This window comes from Balaenoptera acutorostrata, chromosome 2 (assembly GCF_949987535.1).
Source record: "Balaenoptera acutorostrata chromosome 2, mBalAcu1.1, whole genome shotgun sequence".
Lineage (NCBI taxonomy): Eukaryota > Metazoa > Chordata > Mammalia > Artiodactyla > Balaenopteridae > Balaenoptera > Balaenoptera acutorostrata.
In genome coordinates, this window is record NC_080065.1 from 186,156,974 (window position 1) to 186,180,711 (window position 23,738).

The following is a 23,738-nucleotide window of genomic DNA, read 5'->3' on the forward strand; positions in this document are numbered from 1 at the left end:
CAACCCTTGAGGCCTTGGCGGACGGACTAGCCGGCAGGCCTGGGAGGCTCAGGCCCTGGAGTTCAGTTGAGCTGATGCCGGACGGGGCCCCCCAGAAATGGAGGAGGAGCCCGTGACCCTCCGGCCCGCGCCCCTGGCTTACAGCCGGGGAAAGTGAGGCCCAGGGCAAGGCAGCGTAGGTCCCGAGTCTGCACTGCGTGTCCTCGGGCGCACACCCCTTCCCCTCTCGGAGCCTCAGGTCCCCTGTCAGGAAATAAAGCAGGGCCTGATTTTCAAGTACTTCCGGCAGGAACAGTGGGAACGGAGGGGCTGAACTTAGGGTCTGGGGCGCTCTCCTTCCTTGACCGCGCCTCCGCCCCTCTCCGTACCTCAGTTTCCCCACGGCGAAAAGGGAAGAAAGGAGGTGATTTATAAGTCTCTCCCGCCTCTGTGCTTCTAGGAACTCGGGCGACGGGTGGGGGGCGAAGTGAGGGGTCGCTGCCCCGGCCCTGGGTTCGAAACTTCGCTCCCTCCCTGGCTGCCGGACCCGAGTCAGCGCTCGTTCCCTCGGCGGGCCTCAGTTTCCCCAGCCTCCCTGCCGGGCGCCGGGGCGCCGAGGGCCGGGGGTCCCAGGGGCGCAGCCCCCCGCGGCTGCGCGCTGGGCCGGACGGATGACATCACCGGGCCGGGGGCGGGGAGCGAGCGGGAGGGAGCGGGAGGGCCTCCTCCGCGCCAGGCTCAGCGCCCGGTCGGGCTCGGTCGGGCGGCCGCGGCCATGACGCAGGGTCCGGGCGGGCGGGCGGCCCCTGCGCCCCCCGCACCCCCGGAGCCTGAGGCGCCCACCACCTTCTGCGCGCTGCTGCCGCGCATGCCGCAGTGGAAGTTCGCGGCCCCAGCCGGCTTCCTGGGCCGGGGCCCGGCGGCGGCGCGGGCGGCGGGGGGCGCGGGGGCGGCGGGGGAGGCCGAGTCCGAGCCCGAGCCGGCCGGCTCGGCCGGCGTCCCGGCGCTGGCGGCGGCGGTCCTGGGCGCCTGCGAGCCGCGCTGCGCCGCGCCCTGCCCCCTGCCTGCGCTCAGCCGCTGCCGGGCCGCCGGGGCGCGGGGGTCGCGGGGCGCGCGGGGGGTGGCCGGGCCCCCGGACGCCGCCGCCGACGAGTGGATCCGCAAAGGCAACTTCATCCACAAGCCGGCGCACGGCTGGCTACACCCGGACGCCAGGGTCCTGGGGCCCGGGGTCTCCTACATCGTTCGGGTGAGTGGGCCGGCGCGACCCTGAGATCCCATCCTCCCCGGAGCCCCAGCCTGGGCACAGGGGCTCCCATCCCCCACTTCTTTCTCTTGGACACTCTGGACCCCGAGAGCCAGGTCTCTTTCCGTCCCTCCTTCTCTCCCCATCACCCTAGACCCCCATTGCCGCCCGCGCTCAGCGGGCCGCCCCCACCCGGGAGGCGCTGGGGTCCAGGTTCCCACGGCGTCACGTGGGGAGGGGCGGGGAGAGGGCGGCTGGTGGGAGGGGGGCACGCATGCGCGGGTTAAGCGGAGTCCCCCGTTCCGTCGGCCAGAGTCTGGGGGGGGATGACGCGGGTGGGGGCGTCCTGCTACCCAGACCCCCCACTGAAACCTCCTTCCCAGACAACAGAATCGGAGACCTTGGCTTGAGGTGGGGCGCAGAAGGGCCGGGCCCCGCTAGGCCCCAGGATTCGAGATGTGAGACTCCGGGAACTTGGAAGGTGCCGTAAGGGAACGGGTCTTTATTTGTCCTGGTTTTGTTATGAAACTTTCGGACGTACAGAAACGTGGGCCGAAGGCCGGCCCGTACTTGCACCCACGCCTGTGAACGTTGCACGCTCCCCGCTCAGCCTGTCTGCCCCTGTGTGTAGTTTTTGATGAACCATCAGGGGGCAAGCGGCCCGGGGGGGGAAGACGCTCCGTGAAATGCTTCCGCACGGACCCCCGGCCCACCAGGCCCCTGCCCATCCACAGTTCATTGTCATATCCAGGGTCCGGCAGTATTCACAGCGCCTCAGTCTGGTTTTTGGGGCCAGGATCCTGGAGGTCTGTGTCTTTGCAGTTGGTTGTTTTGTCTTTGGTTCTTTTACAACCTCTCCCCCCTCGCCCCCCCCCCCCCCACCCCGTACTGCGTTGAATAGTATCTCCCCCAGATTCATGACCTTCGGAACCTGTGAATATGGTTTTTATTTGGAAATAGAGTCTTTGTCGACATAATCAAGTTAAGATGAGATCACACTGGATTAGGGCGGCCCTATTGCGTAAGAAGAGGGAGATTTGGACACAAACGCACCGGGAGGGCCCACGTGACAATAGGGGGAGAAATGGAGCGATGCGTCCACAAGCCAAGGGACACTGAGGGTGGCCGCTCACCACCACCAGACACTGGAAGAGGCGGGAAGGACCCTGCCCTGAGCCCCTCGCCCCCAGGGAGCAGGGCCCTGTCACACCTTGATTCCCAACTTCCAGCCTCCAGAACTGTAGGGTCAGGGTTAGACTTCTGTTGTTTTAAGCCCCCGGTTTGTGGTGCTTTGTTGTGGCGGCCCCCAGTGGCCTTGACTTCCGTCCATGTGTGGTCCAGGCAGGGTCCACTGCATCCCGGAAGCCTGTTAGACATGCCGGGCCTCAGGCTGCCCCAAACTCTGGGTCTGTCTGTTCTCTCCTGGCGTCTTCTGACTTGGCTGTGGCCCCTTCTTTTGCTGAATCTCAGCTTCACTGGATTCAAGACTGATTTTGTAGTGAGATGTTTTGTGGGAGATGCCTTGGGCTTCACACCACATCCCCTCAGGGGCGAGCTGTGTCTGCCCACCGGCCATGGCCACGGGGATTAGGAGTGTTCAGAATTCAGATACTCGCGTTGTTGAGGTGCAGGCTGTTGGATTATTCCAATGATCTTGACGTTTTCATCGATGCAGCAAATATTTAATGCATGCCTCGCCCTGCCAGGTGCTGATGGTATGGTAGGAAATGGGAAAGATCTGATCCCTGCTCTTACGGGGCTCAGATTTCTAGAGGGAGAGGCTGACAGTAAATAAATAAGAGACAAACAGGGAAATGGCAGACACTGGTGGATGCTGTGCAGAAATTACAATCAAGTGATGTCAGAGCAAGAGACTGGTGGCTGCTTTTAGCCGGGCTGGTGGGCGAGGCGCCTCTCAGGAGATGACATTTAAGCTGAGACCTGAAGCCACGGCGGCCCCAGACGTGAAACGACTGGGGAGAGAGAGTCCGAGGCAGGGGCTCAGCGGGCACATTCGGGGAGCCGCCGGAGACCCACGTGGTGGGGCTGATGGAGGGAGAGAAGAGCAGGAATAAGATTTGGGGGCTGTCGGGAGAAGCTTGGCTTTGGATGGTTCTAGGCGGGGTCGCAGGGCAGCATTGGAGCTGAAAGGATCTTTCCTGTGGAAACGGGCTGGAGGTGGGGCTGGAAGGGCAGCAGAGACACCTAGGAGGAGGTTGGGGAGCAGTCGGGTGAGCAGAGATGCGATGGACCAGGGCAGCGTGGGGGTGGGGAGAAAGGGGCCACAGCATCCGTGTTGGAGACAAGCCGGCAGGAGTCGCTGGCTGATGGGTGTGGTGCCCTGACTCTGGCTGCCTGGAGAGGCGCGGCCCCCCGGGGCCTGAACCAGCCTCAGTGCCCTGCTCTTCCCCTGGGAGCCGCTTGTCTCCCTGCACCCGCATCCACCAGGTGTCCTGAGAGCCACGCAGTCCCCTCCCGGTTCACAGAGAAGTGTGAAGTCAAGGCAGGAGCAGCAGTATCCCAAATTACGCAGGGACAGGCAGGTCCGACCCTGGGTCCTCAGGAGGGGATGTGCTGTTCCCACGTATGTAAGGTGGGGAAACTGAGGCACAGAGAGGTAGGGCGGTTACATGGTGAGAATCCAGGACCAGACCCAGAGCTGAGGCTCCTTTCAGAGCCTGAACTCGCTGCCACCTGGCAACTACCAGGGTGGTTGGCAGACTAACGGCCCCAAAATCGTCCCCGTCCTGGTCCCGGGCCCCGAGGATGTGTCACCTCACAAGGCAGAGAGGACTTTGCAGGAGGGATTAAGTTAAGAACCCTGAGATGGGGAGGACCCTCGATTCCCCGGGGGGCCCAGCGTCATCCCAGGGTCCTTATAAGAGGGAGGCGGGAGGGTCAGAGGCAGAGAGAGACGGGAGATGCTGCGCTGCTGGCTGTGAGGCTGCAGGAGGGGCCACGAGCCAGGGATGCGGCGCCTCTAGAAGCTGGAAAAGGCGGGAACCGATGCTCCCCTGGAGCCTCCGGAAGGACCGGCCCTGCCCTCGCCTGGATTTAGCCCCGTGAGACTCCTGTGGACTCCTGACCTCTAGAACTGTAAGGGAATACATTTATGTTAAATTTGTGGTAATTCGTTACAGCAGCAAGAGGAAACTAATACAGCAGCTGACTCACCTACCTGATGTCACAGAACCCTCACAAAACCCTGTAATGGTCCCTGTTTTGAGACAAGAAAAGGGAGACTCAGCGAGCAGTGATGCAATCAGGGCACCTGGGTTTCTAGACACTAGTGTGGAGCCTCCAACCCTGAGATTTCCTACCCGGTTTCTAGGGGAGGAAACGGAGGCACAGCCACGTCAAGGAGCCCGGCAAGGGTGGTAGCTGCTGCGGTGCCTTTAGCGGCATCGCTGCAGTCCTGACTCAGAGCAGTTTAGACCCACGAGGACATTGATCATCTCACGTGAGAAGCAGCCCCGGGCGGGTGGTGGCTCTGGGGTTGGTTAATTTCACAGCTTGGTGACCTTGTCATGGATTCATGTTCTTTTCATCTATGTTGGGGTGAATAGTGTCCCCAACCTGATTTGGAAATAGGGTCTTTGCAGATGTCATTAGGTAAGAAGAGGTCCTCCTGCATTAGGGTGGCCCTGGACCTAGTGACTGGTGGCCTTGAGAGAAAGCCCTCTGAAGACACGCGTGCAGACGCTGGCCATGCAGCTCGAGGCCAGGGAGGCCGGAGGGCGGCTACAGCGGAGGTCGGAAGGTGCGGGAAGGAGCCTCCCCTGGAGGCTCCGGGAGGACCCGGCCCTGCGACACCTGGGTGAGAGGTGTCTGGCCTCCAGGACTGAGAGACAAGAAACTTCTGCTGTTTTGAGACGCCCAGCTTGTGGGGCTTTGTCACAGCCATCCCCAGAAACGCATGCGGCACCCTTGCCATGCCTTTCCTTTCTCAGATCAGTTCCTCTGTCCCCTCACCCTCCAGAAAAGAGCCCTCTTCCTGCCAGGTCCTCCTGTGAATAAGGATGCCTTTTCCAGAAAGCCCCAGACTGTGTCCTGTGACGTTCCCTAAACTGCCCGTGGGATTAGCCTAGACCAGTGCTGCCCAGAGGATCTCTCTGCGACGTGGAATGTTCCAGATCCTTGTTGTCCCATTGGTAGCCACGTGTGGCCACGAGCGCTCGAATGGGGTGGTGCAGCTGAAGAACTCAACTTTAATTTTGCTTCATTTTAAGCTAAGTTCAAGTGGTCATCTGGCACTCCGTCTCCCTGTTGGACGGCTCTGGTCTAGATGGATACTTGCCCCGTCTGTGGATCCATCCCGTTTCCTTCCATCGGGGCTGTTTCCACGCCGGGCACTTCTCCTTTTGTTACCGAGTCCAAGCTTGTACTGCTCTATGCAGGACAGGCCAATAAATCGAGAGCCGAGTCGTTGGGGCAAGGAATAGCGACTTGATCTGGAGAAGACAGTGGACTTGCGTCCCAAAGAGCCATCTTCCCTGAGAGAGCGTGCAGGATTCTTTCATACTGAAAGGGGCGGGACTAAAGCCAAGCACTTCCTGGTTCCCGTCAGCCTCCGGAGGGCAGGTGTTAATTTCTTCCTCCTGCAGGAGGCAGGATTCCCAGCGATGGGCCATTGTGTTTAATTTAAGCTTTTAGGCAACATCCCCGCAGTGATTAGTTTGTAATAGAATACAAGGTTTCTTCCCTATTACACTTTTACGAAAATTCTACTAACAAGCCCTTTCTGCTTTTCGAGGTGCCCTCACCGTGTGCTCTCTCAAGTTTCTAACGAGGAAGGCTTTGAATGGGGCACAGAGAGACCACGAGCTGCCCCAGGGGCCCAGGCCTGGCTGTCTCCACCGCCCAGTCTTTCCTGAAGGCTGGTCTCGTAGGTGGTGGTGTGTGGGGAACCTTGGGAGGTTAGCTGGGCTCAGGTGTTTTTAGCTGCAAATGCAGCTGATTCCTTGAAGGCAAGGGATAGGATGGCTCTAGGGTGGATTAATTCAATAACTTGACCATATCCCTGAAGCCCCAGGTCTTTCCATCTTTTCCACTGCTGTCTTCAGCATGCCAGTTTAGCTGTCCTCATGGTCACAAAAGAGCAGCCACAGCACCAGGTATCGCATGCAGAGCCAACCATGTCCACTGGAAGAAAAGGCCATCCCTTTCGTTCTTCTCCCCACACCTCACTGGCCGGAGATGTCAAACTCCATTCATGGCAGGGGAGGTGGGCCACCAAATTGGCTTGAACCAGTGCTGAGGAGAGTGTGGTGCCCAGACATCGGGGAACTTGTTATAAATGCACATTCTTGGGCTCCACCCCAGACCTGCTGAGTCAGAAACTCTGGGGTGGGCCTGGTGAACAATGTTTTACAAGCCTGCCAGCTGATTCCAACACCCACTCATGTTTGAGAACCACCAGCTTAAGCCAACTGCTTGCAATGCTGTTGAATTAACCACTGCTCATTTGTAACTAGTGTTTTGTAACCTCCACCCTGAAATGAACATCATATATATAACACCTACCTGCACATTTATTTCCCCCCCAAATCAATATGAGGTAATAAAACAGCAATAAAAAGGAGAAACACAGAGACAGCAATTCACAATAACGTAGAATATGTTTCAGTGTGTAAACGCGTAAGCTTCTCTAGGCGCCCAGCGACAGAGACAGAAGCCACCGTTCACACAACAGCTACAAACAGCTCTAGGGTTACTCTGGCAGCTCCAGTACCACCATTAGAGTTGCTGCAGGCCATGTGATTTTCAAAATAGCAGACAACTCTTGGTAAAGCCTGAACGACACTAAATGAAGCCTTCTGTTAATATACAAGATAGTTTCATTAAATTCGATGCGTATTAAAACCGTACCAAAATGTTAAGCATAGAATTACTATGTGATCCAGAAATTCTACTTCTTGGTATACACCCGAAAGAGCAGGAGGTTTATAAGTACATGACTGGCTATATGGGTGAGGTTGAGTGAGTGTGTGTGTGTGTGTGTGTGTGCATCTAGGGAGGAGATAAGTATTTTTCTCTTATGGGAATTGAGCAGGAACTCAGATATTTGCACACCCATGTTCATAGCAACACTATTCATAACAGCCAAAAGCCAGAAACAATCCAAGTGTCCATTGATGGATGAATGAATAAAACATGATCTAGCCACACAGTGGAATATCACTCAGCCTTAAAAAGGAAGGAGGTTCTGACACCTGCTACACCATGGATGAAACTTGAGGACGTGATGCTCAGTGAGAGAAGCCAGACACAGGACAGATACTGTGTGATTCCACGCACAGGGGGTCCCTGGGGGAGTCACGTCCACAGAGACAGGAAGTAGGTGGGGGGGGGGCCAGGGGCTGGGGGAGGGGTGGGGAGTCAGCGTTTCATGGGGACAGAGCTTCAGTTTGGGGAGATGGGAAAGTTCTAGAGGTGGATGGTGGGGATGGTTGCACGACAATGTGAAGGTGCTTAGTGCCACTGAATTGTGCACTTACAGATGGTTAAAATGTCAAATTTAATGTTACGTGTATTTTGCCACAGTAGAAAAGAAAACAAGCCAAAAGTGCCCTAGATGCTTTGAGTTCTGTGTAAAATGGTGTTAGGTTGGAGTCGTGGTGAATGTTAAGGGCTTTTCACAAACGCGAACGCCCAGGAAGATGCTCTGAAGTCCTTGGGGACCCAGGACCAGCGTCAGCGCAGGGCTCCCCAGATTTTGGAGGAGTGCACCCCACGATTTTGCAGGCTGCCCCTGAGTTTGTGTCGGCCCTCAGCTGGGCTCACGATGCTCGCGACGGGCTCACCTTGTGCGTTTTTGGCAGGGAGCATGGAGGCCAGCTCTGCCACCCTCTGTGCGTCTGGTCAGGAGGCAGGGGTGCCCGTGCATCCCGACGCGGCTGCTGGAAACTTTGATCGCTTGGTGTACGGCGGAGAGTGGCGTCCCCCCAGATTCATGTCCGCCGGGCCTCAGAATGTGACTTCATTTGGAAATAGGGTCTTTGCTGGTGCAATCAGGTTAAGGTGAGGTCCTCCTAGAGCAGGATGGGCCGTAGATCTAGGGTGACTGATGTCCTTCTCAGAAGAGGGAAATCTGGACACAGACACACAGGGAGAGGCCGCGTGCCCACAGAGGAAGGGGCCGGAGGGGTGTGTCTGCAAGCCCAGGCCTGCCGGCCTCCGCCAGTAGCTGGAAGAGGCAGGAAGGGCCTCCCTTGGGCCTCCAGCTGGGGCGCAGCCCTGCCTCACCTGGGTGCTGGGCGTCAGACCCCCAGGACTGGGAGACACGGAGGCTCTGTTGTTCGAGGCCGCCCCCCAGGAGACTAACGCACTCAGTTAAGGTGACGTTTCTCCCTGGTAAAGGCCCCATTTGTTTCCGTTTTAATCAATACATATCTGTGGGGATGTACTTTTTTTTGGTCAGACCTTTAAAAGGGAAGGGTAACATAGGTGTGTTCAAGCGTGCACGGCAGTCCGCTGCCGCCCGGGGCCCCCTCGCTGGCCCCCCCCCCCGAGTCCCCACCATCCGGGCCCCTCCGCCCAGAGCCCCGTGTGTCTGTTCCCCAACTGCATCTGGGGAGGGGACTCTGGCACTCTGCAAGCAGCCGGGTGCCCAATAAAGGTTCACTAACTCGGCTTAGCAAAAATGGACAATTCTGCCCGGATGGACACTTTTCATTTTGATAATTATATGTTTATTTTAATGGTTATTAGGAAACAATGCTAGGCATCAAACCCAGGTTTTATGGTAGCCATATGCAGTTTCCTCTTTTCTTCATGCACATTTTTTCTTTCTTTTTTTTTTGTTTTTGGTCGCACCATGCGGCTTGTGGGATTTTAGTTCCCCGACCTGGGGTTGAACCCGGGCCCTCGGCCATGAGAGCTCGGAGTCCTAACCACTGGAACGCCAGGGAATTCCCACTCATGCACATTTTCTTTTCTTTTTCTGTTTTTTGCTTTCTCCTTTTGGTTTTTGCACATTTTTTAAAAACTGAGATGTAATTCAGTGTCATAAAACTTACTCATTTAAGCTGTACAATTTAGTGGTTCTTAGTGCACTTGCAGATTTGTGAAACGCTCATTATGATCTAGTTCCAGAATATTCTCATGACCCCAGAGGAAGCCCCGTCCCCATGAACAGTCACTCTCCATCCCCTCCCTGTCCCCTGACAACCAGGAACCCACTCCCTGTGTCTGTGGATTGGCCTCTTCTGGACATTTCCCATCAATGGAATCACACACTGTGTGTCCTTCTGTGTCTGGCTTCTCTCACTGAGCGTGGTGTTCTCAGGGTCCATCCACGTGGTAGCGAGTGGCAGGACTTCTCTCCTTTTCATGGCCAAGTAATGTTCCAGTGTGTGGATGGATGACATTTTGTTTATCCATTCACCAGTTTATGGACTTTGGGGTTGTTTCCAACAGTTGCCTTCAGAAATAAACTCAGTTATGTTTATAAATGGAGTTTATTTAAAATGAAAACACTAAGTAGTAATGGTACAGGGCCTACGGCTCCGTGAGGGGTGGAGCGTCCTGCGGGGAGTGTGGTGAGCTGGGTGCTCGTCCTGTGTCTGCCCTGGTGTGCTGTGTGAACTTGCCTGGGTCCCTTTCCTGCTCTGCGCCTCAGTTTCCCCACTTGTAACTCAGTTTTCCCCTTACATCCTAGGGCGGGCTCTGGGTTGCCTCTGTTTCTGCGTTGGCAAAGGGGAAGGTGGGCTGCAAATCCACCGTTTGGGGTCCCCTCCCAGCCTTCTCTGTCGGTCTCCCCGGGGCAGCTGTAACAAATGACCACAAACTCGACAGTTAAAACTGCAGAAATGTATTCTCTCCCGGTTCTAGAGGCCAGAAGTCCAAAATCAAGGTGTTGGCAGGCTGGTTCCTTCTGAGGCTCTGAAGGAGAGTCTGTCTCCAAGCTTCTGGGGCCGCAGCCCTGCCTCCAGCTCCACATGCCTTCTCCCTGCGTGCCTGTCTCTCAGCCCCCCTCTGCCTTTCTCCTGTGAGGACGTGTGGCATCGGATTTAGGGCCGATCCTAAATCCAGGACCATCTGACTTTGACATCCTTAACCTGGTTGTATCTGCAGAGGTTCCCTTCCACTAAGGTCCCTCTCACAGGCTGTGAGGCTGGGCATGTGGACAGACCCTCCGTGGGCCGCCACCCACACACCACAGCTGGCCTTCGGAGACTTCGGGATCCTAGGTCAGAAGTCATGCTCCCTGGCAGGCCCAAGGCTGAATTTGACCTCTGCCTTTTTTTTTTTTTTTTTTTTCCTGTCTTCTATTTAAAAATAAAAATTCCTTGTCATCGTTTACAGATTGGGGCGTTTAAGGCAAAAGCCCTGGATTTCAGGTGGTCTGGCGACACTGGGCCCCTCTGGCCCCTGAGCGTGTAGTTTGCTGCAGTCCTCACCACTTCTTGCACGGCCGGGGGACACTCCAGAGCCCAGGCTGTGGGTTCAGATCCTATTTCTGCCACCTACGACCTGTGACTGCTAACAGGTTACAGAGCCCTCGGGGCTGTTTCCCGAGGGGTAATGTTGCCGCTGTAATGCGGGCTTTGGGTGGAGCGGGTTGACAGGTCATGTGCGCAGCACACTTGGAACAGGGCCCGACATGCGACAAGTGGCTTATCCGTGTCATCGCTGCCTGGCACTCGCTTCAGCCACCTGCTTACCTTCCCTGCCTTCGTAGCGTGTTCTCCACCCTCCAGGAAGGGGACCCGTGTTGCATCTCCTCTCCCGTGCAGTTGAGTTGCGCCCCCACTTCACCCAGGGAGGGGCTGGGGGCCCTGGGAGGATTTCAGTCACACGACCAGAATGAGCTGTACACTAGTTAGGGTGAATTAGACCCCTCACGCCCTGGGGCCCTGCAGCACTGACAGCCCACGCAGACGCATGCTCTGTTAGAGGGAGGGTACCTGCTGAGCAGGCAGCACCCACCAAAGCTGTCCACTCAGTGTGAGAGTCTACTTTGGGGGCAGGGGCCACAGCTAATTCTCTTCGAGGTTCTACATGTCTAACGCATGCCTGGCACATAGTCCCTGCGGACCTGTCTGTCTGTCCGTCCCTCCATCTACCTGTGCATCCATCACCCATCCATCATCCATCATCCTTCCATCATCTGTTATCCATCCATCCATCCATCCATCCACCATCCATCATCCATTCATCATCCATCATCCATCATTCATCCATCTTCCATCCATCATCCAGCCATCATTCATCATCCATCATCCATCATCAATCCATCCATCATCCATCATCCATCATCCATCATTCATCCATCCTCCATCCATCGTCCATCATTCATCCATCCTCCATCCATCCTCCATCCATCATTCATCATCCATCATCCATCATCAATCCATCCATCCATCCATCATCCATTCATCATCCATCATCCATCATTCATCCATCATCCATCCATCATTCATCATCCATCATCCATCATTCATCCATCCTCCATCCATCATTCATCCATCCTCCATCCATCCATCGTCCATCATCCATCCATCATTCATCATCCATCATCCATCATCAATCCATCCATCCGTCCATCATCCATCCACACATCGTCTATCATCCATCCAATGAAGGTGAGACACATCAGTTCACCTCCCTGCTTAAAGCTGTCACATGGCCCCCCAAGTTGCTCACAATGAAACCCAGCCCCTCATCACAGCTCCAGGGTCCCACATCCTCTCATCTCTCATTGCTCCTTGGTTCTCTGCTCCAGCCACACTGGAGTGAGTCTTTGGTCTCTCCAAGCTTGTTCCCACTTCTGGCCTGTACTTGCTGTTCCCTTTGCCTGGATCTTCACTTGGCTTGCTCCCTCTCTTCCCCTGGTCACTGTCTAGGTAACTTCTGCTGTGTTAACAAGCCATCACACAACCTAGTGCATGAAAACAACAAACACTTTTTATTTCCTGTGTAGGTAATTTCTGCTGTGTAACAAACCATCGCACAACCTAGTGCATGAAAACAACAAACACTTTTTATTTCCTGTGGTGCTGTGGGTCGGCTGGGGCTGAATGGTCTCCTCTTTCACATGGCGATTGGCTCCATGTCAGCTGGGGAGATGGGGGTGGGCCATGTGTCTCGTCGTCAGGCAGGCTACCCTGGCAGGGTCGCAGGGTCCCAAGAGCAGCAGGGGAGTGAGCTCTGGTGACGGGGGCCTGTGCCTGTCCGTGTGCTGCTGGCATCATGGCCAACCCAGGGCCTGGATGGGGGAGGGGAGGAGCTGGTGGCCACTTTTACAGTCAGCCAACGGCATCTGTAGAAGCAGCTGCTGTGTCCTGCTAGAGCTTGTCACCCACACACGTGCATGCGTGCGCGCACACACACACACACACTGTCCACACGTGCTGTGTACACGTGTGCTCCTCCTTGGCCCCCTTGTCCACACAAAAGGCACTGTGCCTTCTAGTCGGCGCCTTGCTCTTTTTACAACTGCAGACTCTTCCATTCGCAGTACCGCGATTTGTTTAGGTTTAGCAAAGATACAGGCTGCCCAGTTAAATTTAAAGTTCCCATGAACACGAACAATTGTCAGCATAAGCATGTTTTGTGCATTATTTGGGACATACTTACGCTGAGAAAATATTAATCGTTTATGGGAAATTCCAACCTAACTGGCGTCCTGGGTTGGACCTCACAGCCCTAGACGTGTCAAGTTTTGGGGTGTCTGCAATTTCTTGCTTATTCCTTCAGTGCTGCAAGCCCCGCAGGAAGGGAGGGGCAGGCGGCGGGGGGCAGGGCTGCAGAGCAGGGCCGGGTGTCGGGTCGAGCGCGGGGGGCAGGGCACCCTGGGGCCAGCATAGGAAGGCATACTCCGCACCGGGCTGTGGTGGCAGTAAATACCCACACACCTGCCCCAGCGCCAGTCCTGCGGGGGCGGGGGCCGGAGCCCTGGCGGGAAGGCAGAGTATGGCTCCCAGCAGCCGTCTGCGCACACATAGGGAGCCCGCAGACTGGTGTGTCTGTGGGATAAAGTCCTCAAAATGGAGTTTCAAGGTCAAAGCACGTGTGCGTGTGTCATTTTTTAAAAGCCGAGGGGACTTCCCCGTGGCACAGTGGCTACAACTCCACGCTCCCAGTGCGGGGGGCCTGGGTTCGATCCCTGGTCAGGGAACTAGATCCCACGTGCATGCCGCAACTAAAGACCCCGCATTCCAAAACTAAAGATCCTGCATGCTGCAATGAAGATCCTGCATGCCGCAACTAAAGAAAAAAAGATCCCACATGCTGCAACTAAAAGATCCTGTGTGCCGCGACTAAGACCCGGAGCAGCCAAATAAGTAAGTAAATAAATAAATATTTTTAAAAATTAAAGTAAAATTCACATAACTAAGTTAACCATCAACCATTATTTATTTATTTTCTTTCTTTTCTTTTTTTTTTGATTGCGTCAGGTCTTAGTTGCGGCACACGGGATCTTTCGTTGCGGCGCCCGGGCTTCTCTCTAGTTGTGGCCTGTGGGGTTTTTTTCTTTCTGTAGTCGTGGCTCGCGGGCTCCAGGGCGCGTGGGCTCTGTAGTTTGTAGCACGCGGGCTCTCTCGTTGAGGTGCGCAGGCTCAGTAGTTGTGGTGCACAGGCGTAGTTGCCCGCGGCATGTGGGATCTTAGTTCCCCAACCAGGGATCGAACCCGCGTCCCCTGAATTGGAAGGCAGATTCTTTACCACTGGACCACCAGGGAAGTCCCTACCATTAACCTTTTTTAAATTTTGTTTTTAAAATTTATTTTTGGCTGCATTGGGTCTTTGTTGCTGCACGCGGGCCTTACCCAGTTGCGGCGAGCTGGGGTCACTCCCCGCTGCAGTGTGCGGGCTTCTCATTGCGGTGGCTTCTCTTGTTGCAGAGCATGGGCTCTAGGTGTGCGGGCTTCAGTAGTTGTGGCTCGCAGGCTCTAGAGTGCAGGCTCAGTAGTTGTGGCGCACGGGCTTAGTTGCTCCGCAGCATGTAGGATCTTCCCGGACCAGGGCTCGAACCCGTGTCCCCTGCATTGGTAGATGGATTCCCAACCACTGCGCCACCAGGGAAGTCCCCCATTAACCGTTTTAAATCACAGTACAGTGGTATTTAGTACATTCACAAGGTTGTGCAACCACCAAATCTATCTAGTTCCAGAACATTCCATCAACCCCAAAAAAACCCCGTCCCCATTAGCTGTCACCCCCCACCCCCCTCCCCAGCCCCTGACAACCACGAACCCACTCTCTGTCCCTGTGGATTTTCCTGTCCTGGACGTTTCCCATCAATGGGATCATACGACAGACGCTGCACATGGCTGTCCCAGGTCCCCTCCCAGCAGTGCAGACAGCACGTTGGAGGGTGCTGGTGGCCATCGTCTGGCCACCCTGCTGCCCCCCCACCCCCGCCCCGGCTGTTCCTGCCTTCTCTGTCCCTCAGCACCGTCTCTTGGAGATTCTGAATTACCGAATTACCTTCCGTGGAAATGGTGATCTGGGCAGGGGTGGGCACACTCTCCCTGGAAAAGGTCAGACAGTCAAAGCTTTGGGCTTCGCGGGCCAGACGTCCTCCGTCCCGCCTGCTCGCAGGCCCTGTCCTGGGCCTTGGGGACACAGAAGTGAACAGGGTCACCACCATCCAGTCCTCCCGGGCTGACGTTCTAGTGGAGCAGAAAGAGAATGAACAGCAGACGGTGAAATGAGCAGCCAGGACTGAGCCTGGAGGAATCCACCACTTCCAGGGAGCAACTCACTTACAGTCAGGGAGGGCGCCTCTGAGGAGGTGACCGGGAGCCTGGAGCTGGGGAGGGAACCAGTCCGCAAATAGATGGGGCAAGGGACAGCTGGGGCTGGCTGGTGCAAAGGCCCTGTGGCAACCAGGCTGGGCCTCCTAAGGCCAGAGGCGGGGGCTGGAGCCCAGGGTGGCGGGAGGGGAAGGCTCGCTGGAGGGAAGGCTTGGGTTCCACGGTCAGTCCCCAGCTGGGCTCTGCTGGGCCGCGCTGACCCTGTGCTCTCTCCCCTCAGTACATGGGCTGCATCGAAGTCCTCCGCTCAATGCGCTCCCTGGACTTCAGCACTCGCACCCAGGTCACCAGGTGAGGCCCGGCTGCGGGGGTGGGGGGGTCTGGTGTGCAGCTCTGTGCTGGGAGTTGAGGGTGGTGGACTCGGCGACAATTCCCTCCCCCTTCCCGGATTGGGGAGCAGTGCTCCGCAGGGTCAGAGTGATCTGGGGCGGGGCACAGTCCCAGCTCTGTCCCCGCCTGCCGGTCACCCACGCTCTCCAGGCCCCAGATGATCTCCATAACCTGGAGACGACAGCCCATCCCTCAGAGAGTGTGTGGGTCCCACGAGGGGTGTTGAGGACGCCCCAGCATGTCCTGGCACCCGGGGGGGGCGGTGCTGCTGGCTCCCGGTTGAGGCTCAGGGCAGGGCTGCAAGGGGCTGGGAGCCCGTCCAAGGCGGCCAGGGCATGTCCACCGTCCCGGCTTCTTTTTGGTGCAGAGAAGGCATGGTGATGTCATGATGCTCTGAGCTGCCTGGACCTGAGTCATGTAGAGTCAAGGGTAAAACCAGGGCTGAGGCAGGAGGGGCCCACATTGTTTTGCATGTTGAAAACTGACTTAGTGCATCCACCAGAGACATTAAAAAACTCTATTGAGATATAATTCACATATCAAGCAATTCACCCAATCAAAGTGTACAATTCGATGTACTTTGCTGTTTTCGAAGTTATGCAACCATCACCACGATCTAATTCCATAACATTCCATCACCCTGAAAGGAAGCCGCGTTCCCATTAGCCGTCACCTGACCCCCTCCCCATCCCCTGACAACCACGAACCCACTCTCTGTCTGCGGATCTGCCTGTTCTGGACGTTTCCCATCAATGGAATCACACCCTGTGTGTCCTTCTGTGTCTGGCTTCTCTCACTGAGCATCGTGTTCTCAGGGTCCATCCACGCTGTAGCGAGTGTCAGGGTTTCACCCCTTTTCAGGGCTGAGTGATGTTCCCGTGTGTGGAGGGACCATGCTGTGTTTATCCGTCTTCAGTTGATGGCTGTTCGGGTGGTTTCTGCCTTGCGGGCTGTCGCGAGTTGAGCTGCTGTGGCTTTGTGTGGACGTGTGTTTTCGGTTCTCCAGGCTGTGCGCCTGCGGGTGGGACTGCTTCACATTTCGAGGAGCTGCTGCTCCATTTTACCTTCCCTCCTGCGGGGTGAGGGCTTGGTTCCCCTCACGGCACCGACATTGCTGAGAGCCTGCTGTGTGTCCTTCTGACCCTCAGGATCCTGTCAAAGTTCCAGCCCCTCCGCAGGCATGAGCCATTTCATAGAAGTCTCTCTCATTCTGTTTAGGGGGGTTGGTTCTGCCATTGTGTCTGGGGGCCCAGAGCAGAGGCCATCCTCTTACGCCACAGATGGGGATCTTGGCCAGCCTGTGGCCACACAGAACTTGGGGTTCAGGCTGAAGGGCTGTGTCAGCAACCCCAAATATGACCCCCAGATCTGTCAAGTGGGCTGTGGCTCAGAGGTCCGCTGGTCACTGAGAAAGAAAGAGCTGGAGGGGGAGAGCTGAGGGCAGGGGCACCTGCGGGGCACACGGGGTGGGCGGCTGGGAGCCCGGAGCCCCTGGTCCAGGCTTCCAGGTGCCCCAGCATCCCTCCCTCCTCTGAGCCCCTCCCCGCTCAGGATCCACTGCACCCCTTCCTCAGCCCATCGCCCTCTGACCCCCACCCTTCTCTGAGCTCCTGCTCCCTCCACTCCAAGCTCTCTAAGCCCCCTCCCCCCTCCGCCCACACAGGGAAGCCATCAACCGGCTCCATGAGGCCGTGCCTGGCATCCGGGGCTCCTGGAAGAAGAAGGTGGGTGAGGGGCCCATGGCCTCCGGGTGGGAGCGAGTGGGGGGCACATGGCCACGCTGGGGCCTGCCCCAGCCGGAGCCCCGCTGCGGGCCCACCTTCCTGGTGCCCTGTGCCCCCCGCAGGCCCCCAACAAGGCTCTGGCCTCCATCCTGGGCAAGAGCAACCTGCGCTTCGCGGGCATGAGCGTCGCTGTCAGCATCTCCATCGACGGCCTCAACCTCTCCGTTCCCGCCACGCGCCAGGTGAGCGCCGCCCGCCCCGCCCCCCAGCCTCCGCCCGCCCCGCCCCCCACCCCCAGCCTCCGCCAGCCCCGCCCAGGGCAGGGTCTGTGGACTCACCTAGGTGAAGCCTTGGAGGCGCGCTGGGCGGGGCCCTTGAGTGACGTGCAGGTGTTGGTGTGAACTGCGCACCGGGACACGTGTGGATTTGAGCACGTGTGTCTGTGTCGGGGGCGTGGTGACGTGTCTGAGCCTGGCGCCCACGTGTGCACGTGTGAGAGTGTCCGCCAGTGCGGGGCGGGTTTGTCCGCGTGGCCGTGGGTCTCTGCGTCCTGCCCTGGCTGCGGGGCTGCCCGTCCAGGGGGGCTCGCGGTCATCCTGGCGTCCTGTCGAGGGGATGGCTGCATCCCCTCGCCCCTGTCCTTCCGGCCCCCCTGTGGCCTTGGTCTAGTGACTGGCCCGAGCCCCTGTCTCCTCCCCCGACCCTGAAGCGGCAGCCCCGTGACTGGTGGTCTCTCTTCGGCCAGATCATCGCCAACCACCACATGCAGTCCATCTCCTTTGCGTCGGGTGGTGACACGGTAAGGCCGGGACTGGGGGTGGACTCCCGGCCCCTCTGTCCCCCCAAGCCCCGAGACCCCCTGCCTGTGCCCATCGGTCCCACCCCCCACGTTGCTGGGACTCCGCCATCCGCTGCCCTCTCTCCCCAGGACATGGCGGATTATGTGGCCTACGTGGCCAAGGACCCCATCAACCAGAGAGGTGAGGCCCGGTGGGGGCGGGTGGGGCCCTCGGGCTGGAGCGCGTCAGCCAGCCGAGGCCCCCCTGATGCTGCGCCACGACCCCCAGCCTGCCACATCCTGGAGTGCTGCGAGGGCCTCGCCCAGAGCGTCATCAGCACCGTGGGCCAAGCCTTCGAGCTGCGCTTCAAACAGTACCTGCACAGCCCCCCCAGGGTTGTCGTCCCCCCGGGAAGGTACCGGCCTGCCCGCCCCGTCCTCCCGCACCTCTGCCGGCCCTGCCCCTCCTCCCCGGGCTGGGATCCTCGTCCCCTCCCTGCTCTGTGCCCCTCGTGGCCCACGGCTCGGCCACCAGGACCCCATTTCCGCATCTGTAAAACTGGGATAAAAACATCCCCACTCCCGGCTGAGGTGAGGGCTCAGGGAACTGGTTGGCGGGTGGTGGCCGTCATACCGTCATCGTAAGTCTGCACGGGGGTGGCTGGCTCTTCTGCAAAGGGCCAGACTGCACGCCCCGCCGTCTCAGCCATCGTGGCGGACGGCAGCCAAGGAGGATGTGTGAGCAATCGGCGGTGGGCTGCGTGCCAGCAGAACTTTATTTATGGACACCCCAAACTCTGAATTTCATCTGACTTTCACATGTCATCAGATGGTGTTCTTCGGATGTTTTCTTAGCCATTTAACAGTTCTGCGGCGTAAAAGTGTAGAAACCGTCCTTAGCTCCTGGGCTGGCAGAGACAGGCAGTGGCCTGCGGTTGGCTATTTAAATATCTGGACGGACAGGAATTGGCTAGAATAGGTAGTGAATAAATGAATTTGTTAGAAGTCCGGTATGCACCGATGAGGGGCCGGCCTGCACAGCTGGACACGCCCCTGTGGCCTTCGCACGGGCTTGCACGCCCCTCGCACACGCACGCTGGGGGCGGCCTCAGCCCCTCTCCTCCCCGGGCTGCAGGGCCCTCCTCTGGGGCCCCCACTGCGACCTGCCGTCCCTCCCTGACTGAGCGGCAGTCAGCGGCTTCCCCTCTTTTGCTCTTAGGAACCACACTTGCCTGGATAAGCCTCCACGGCATAGATTTCGAAGGCGACATCCAGGGCCAGAGGCCGAGGGCGTTTTCAGTGCTGAGGGGTGTCGCCACCCTAAGCCGTGGCTTCCGGGTTCTGGGTGCAAGCCTGGCGCTGTGCCCTGGCTCTCTGGTGGGACTGGTGTGGGCAAAGGGGGCAGAGACCCGCTTTTCTGAGGCCCTGCTTGGTTCAGCCAAAGCGCTGAGACTCGTGCAGAATCCCCTCTGATGGACCGAAAGGGGCACCCAGGCCCTCCATCAGCAACAGTTCCTGGTGCCACCGCTCAGCTGATGGGGGGCGGTCAGGGTCCCTGGGCCTGGCTTGCCCGCCGCACGTTGCAAAGCTCAGCCTGGAGTCCTGGGCGCCCTGTCGGGAGCCGCCCCCCTCCCCCGTCACGTGCTGGGGCCTGTGCTCCCGCTGGCTCTGTGTCCGCAGGCTGACCGGGCCGGAGGATTCGGCCTGGGGGGACGAGGACGAGACAGAACACAACTACTACAACCGCACTCCCGGGAAGGAGCCGCCCCTGGGCGGGCTGGTGGACTCCAGGCTCACCCCCGCGCAGCAGACCTGTGCCCTCGGGGCCCTTGGCCAGGTCAGCCTCTGCGGACCTCGTGGGGAGGGCGTCCCGGGGGGGCCTGACCCCCAGCTCCTCCTCCTGCTCTGTTCTCCGTGATCCTAGAGGAGGGTCTCTTGCGCCGCCCCCGCCTCCTTCCTCCCTCCCCAGACTGCCCAGATCTGCTCGGCCCTATTCTTGACACTTCAGACGGGATTCCCATCGCAGACATTGAGGAAATGGGTACAGCAGTGATTGAATCAGGGCTTCCAAGGAGGATAATGAGAACGTACACCAGGGAGACTGACCACCCCTGGTCAGCAGGATGTCCCTGAGGGCAGGGTTTGGGCTGGGCCCTGACGGGTCAATAGGCGTTGCCCAGGAGAGCAGTGCAGGGAAGGACATCAAGGTGCAAGAGACAGCATGTGCCGGGGCAGGCGTTCCAAGTGGGGACGGCCCCTGAGGCTGCAGCAGAGGTGTGTGGTGGGCACGCGGGCAGACTGAGGCCAGGGAGCGGGGGATGGGTTCAGAGCTGAGCTTCGAATCTGGCTTACAGGAGGGTTGGCGTGGGAGACTGGGGTGCTGTGCTGTGAAGAGGGGGTGCTACAGGCCAATCAGGAGGGTTGCCGTGGGAGACTGGGGTCTGGGCTTGCACACTGCCGGAGGACCCCTTGCTCTCTTTTTCAGGGAGCATCTCCTGCTCGAAGAGATGCCCGAGGCCCGCAGTGGGACGTGGGCCCCTCAGGTACGGTCGGCTGCTCTCTGGACTGTGGGGGGCCCGGCCCTCCCCCTGGGTCCCCACCGCCCCTCACACTGCTTCCACTCTTTGGGTCACTCCACTTTCACCGGCGAGATTGTATTCACTCCCCACGCTCTTAGATTGACAGCGTCTGCTTTTTGTTTTTCTGTGCAGACCAGTTTCCTTGTATTTTGGGCATAGTTACTGCATCTCGTGGTTCAAAGCACCAGAGTATAAAAAGGCATCCAGTGAAAAGTCAGTCCCCCTGCCCCATTTGTTTTATCCACCTCCCTAATCAGGTAACCGCTGTTAGTAGTTTCCATGGTTTTTCCAGAATTTTGCATGCACATTCAAGTCAACTCAGACATACATGGCTTTCCCCGGTTTTTAGACGGTGGCGTGCTATCTCCCCCTCCACCTTGCTTTCCCCTCGTAACAACCCAGCTTGGAATCCTCCCCACATCAGGGCACGGCAGTCGCTCCCCTTCTTTTTTCACCACGGCATAGTCCCTGCCACGTGAAGGACCGTCCTCGCTCAGACATTTGGGCACTTTCCAGGTGTTCACCACGACAGCGTCTCCACCACTCAGCTCTGTTCAAGGGCCTCCGTAGAATCCGTGCCCGGGACAGTGGCCGCTGTTCCACGTGATAGAAATCACACAGCTGCCCTTTCGATTTACATTCCCACCAGGTATCATGAGCTTTTAACAAAATGGTAGAGTTTTCAGCCATTTAAATGTTAACGTTAGACAACATTTACAGTGACAGAGAAGGCTAAAATCCCCTTTGCCCCAGCTCCGAGGTTGCGACCTCACCCCCCTGGCACTTTTGTGTCTCCTTTCAGCCTTTATTAACAACAGGCCCCCAAAGAAGTCAGGACCCCGAGGCAGGCTGCGGACACCTTCAGTCTCTCTGGGGCTCTGGCTGCGTCCATGTGCTCTTCTGAACGGCTGCGTGCTAGTCCCCTGTCTTTGGAGTTGCTTATTGACGTGGCCCCCTCTTGATGGGTGGCAGACCCCTTGGCCCCCCCCCCCCCCGTGTGTCCCTCCCACGGATGCTGAGCTGTGGATGGAGTGCACACGTCAGCCACAGTAGGGAAGCTGCCAAATGACTCCCCGATGTGGCCGGGAAGTGTGTTTGCCCACCAGCCCTGCTGCAGCTGCCTGTTCCCTCACAGCCGTGCTGACATGTGTTGGGCCTTTTTTTTCAGATCTTCCCAAACAATCTGGGCATTTCGCTGCCGAGCATCAGAACCCTACTGGCTCCCGGTGCTTGTGGTTAAAGAAAACGCGTGGCATTGGGTACCCAGCAGGTGCCCAGCCGTCATCTGGCCCTGGTCAGCTATTTCTCTGGGACATGGGCTGCTCAGGCCTGACTCCCAGGGCTCACTAGCATTTCCTACCCCTGAGCCTTTGCACATGATGTTATCATGCCTTATCATGCTTCTTATCATGCCTTTCCCAAGTCTCTGGCCAAGAACTCCTACCAATATGTCAATGCCCCAGCTCCAATGCCCAGGAATTTTCTCTCTTTGGACTCCTGCAACCCAGGTTTCTTCCTTCCTACTTCACCTTGATTATAAGAGGCCGGGAGAATCTGTGCCTCCTCTGTGCAGACTGGGAAGCCTGGGCTGAGGCCCCTCAGCCCCCATCAACCACCCAGGGCTGGAGCAGCATCAGCACACATATTGAATCATAGCCAGAGGGTTTCATCTTCACCCCTACTTGTGAAGAAGCTACTCCCATTCTCTCCATTTTGCAGAGGAGGAGACTCAGGCACTGAGAGGTGACCTTACTTGCTCATGCCCACAGAGGGTGGAGCCAATGCATGAGCCCAGGTGTCTGCGAGGGTTAAGGGTATAATCGGCATAAAGCAGAGATCGCGGCTGCAGGCCCTTGGGCTGCATTTGGCCACAGTGTATTCAAAGATCATTATTTCCCTGCCAACGATTAAAAATGGAGACGTTTAGAAATGGATTGACAGTTCTGGGGAAAAAAAAGTACACACGTGTCCTTTGAACCTAGGAAAAGATGCTAAACCTTGCTCAAAATAAGAGAAATGGAAATTAAGTTCCCCCAGGATGCCATTTCTCACCTATCGGGTCAGCGAAAATCCAACAGTCTGATAATACACGGTGGTGAGGCCTTGGGAACAGGGCAGAGGCAAACTGGTGAGGATCCAGCAGATCTGGACCCAGGTGCTGAGGGACCCGGGGAGAAACTCCACCAAGGGTACCTTTTCATGGAGTTGTGGCTTTTGAACCATGTAAATGCTTTACACGTTCAAAAACAAAACTGAGAAAAGAAAAGAAAGGAAAGCCTAAAATAGAACGCAAGCAAACAAATGACCTGACCGTGTATCATGTTGATAACATAATTACAGGGAGAGCAGAATTTTATTGTTATTATTATTATTATTTTATTTTATTTTTGTTATTATTTTTTAAACGCGGAGATTTAACATAAACATTGGGGTTCCTGCCTTCCCTTGAAACTGGGAAGCTCTGGCCCCCTAGGCCGCTTTCCTGCCTGGCAGACGGGCGTGGGTGTGTGTGGGGGCGGCTGGGGGCGCGGCTCCCCGTGGACCTCCGCGTCCGCACAGCCCCCACGCCGCAGCCCCCACGCCAGGCTGGGCTTTTATGCGGGTTTTTCACTCCTGACCCTGCTGTGCAAAAGGGCGGGGCTTCCTTCCTGGAGGGAGACAGGTGTGGGTGGGGCTGCCCTCCAGGGCCCTTGTCCTTGGGCTCCCCCGGCTGACCCCACGCCCCTCCGGCTCCCCAACCCCAGCCCCGCCCGGGGATGGCTACGTGCAGGCAGACGCCCGGGGCCCGCGAGACTACGAGGACCACCTGTACGTCAACACGCAGGGTCTGGACGGCCCGGAGCCCCTGCAGCCTGAGGACAGCCCCAAGAAGGACCTGTTCGACATGAGTAAGTGGGGGCAAGCCAGCCTGTTGGAGGAGGCCGGGCCCCGAGCCGCCCGTGGCCTGATGGGAGATGCCCTGCGTCCTCCCCTTGGGACTTCTCCCCAGGTTACAGGGTTGGGGTGGGGAGGCGTGCTTCCTGTGGTACTCCCTCCTCGGTGGGACCCTCCCGTCTCTTGAGGGTAACCCAGCTCCCTCTCTATGGGGGAAGAGTGTGATGAGGGGCATTCAGGCGTCTCTTCTCTGTGGGATGCCTCAGTCTGCAGGGTGGGGGGGGGAGGCCTAGCTCCCTATCTCTGGGTCTCCCCAGTCTGATGAGGGAGTTTAAGTTCCCTGTTCATGTGACTCCATGGTCTGAGGGAGGAGGCCCAAGCCCCTTAAAATGGAAATCCCAGCCTAATGGGGGACCCGCAGTCTGAGGAGGTAGGCCTAATCCACATCTTGATAAAGTGACTAGC

At 57.6% G+C, this 23,738-nt stretch overlaps 1 protein-coding gene across 10 annotated transcripts in view; it reads left to right on the top strand.

The window, feature by feature from the left end:
• Positions 1–273: 273 nt before the first annotated feature.
• The window catches only part of SHC2 (SHC adaptor protein 2), a 29,938-nt gene continuing 6,473 nt past the window's right edge, over positions 274–23,738 (top strand). For 2 of the 10 annotated variants that reach the window (XM_057540213.1, XM_057540218.1), the window contains exons 1-10: positions 740–1,228; positions 15,209–15,279; positions 16,982–17,042; positions 17,165–17,284; positions 17,788–17,841; positions 17,971–18,022; positions 18,110–18,236; positions 19,501–19,657; positions 20,306–20,363; positions 23,144–23,287. In XM_057540213.1, the coding sequence (XP_057396196.1) occupies positions 755–1,228; positions 15,209–15,279; positions 16,982–17,042; positions 17,165–17,284; positions 17,788–17,841; positions 17,971–18,022; positions 18,110–18,236; positions 19,501–19,657; positions 20,306–20,363; positions 23,144–23,287 (1,318 nt within the window). In that variant the 5' untranslated portion in view covers positions 740–754. Of the gene's footprint in view, positions 404–724; positions 1,229–1,532; positions 1,707–13,398; positions 13,513–15,208; positions 15,280–16,981; positions 17,043–17,164; positions 17,285–17,751; positions 17,842–17,970; positions 18,237–19,500; positions 19,658–20,305; positions 20,364–23,143; positions 23,288–23,738 lie in introns of those variants that run through there. The other 8 variants (XM_057540212.1, XM_057540217.1, XM_057540214.1 and 5 more) reach the window with 8 other exon arrangements.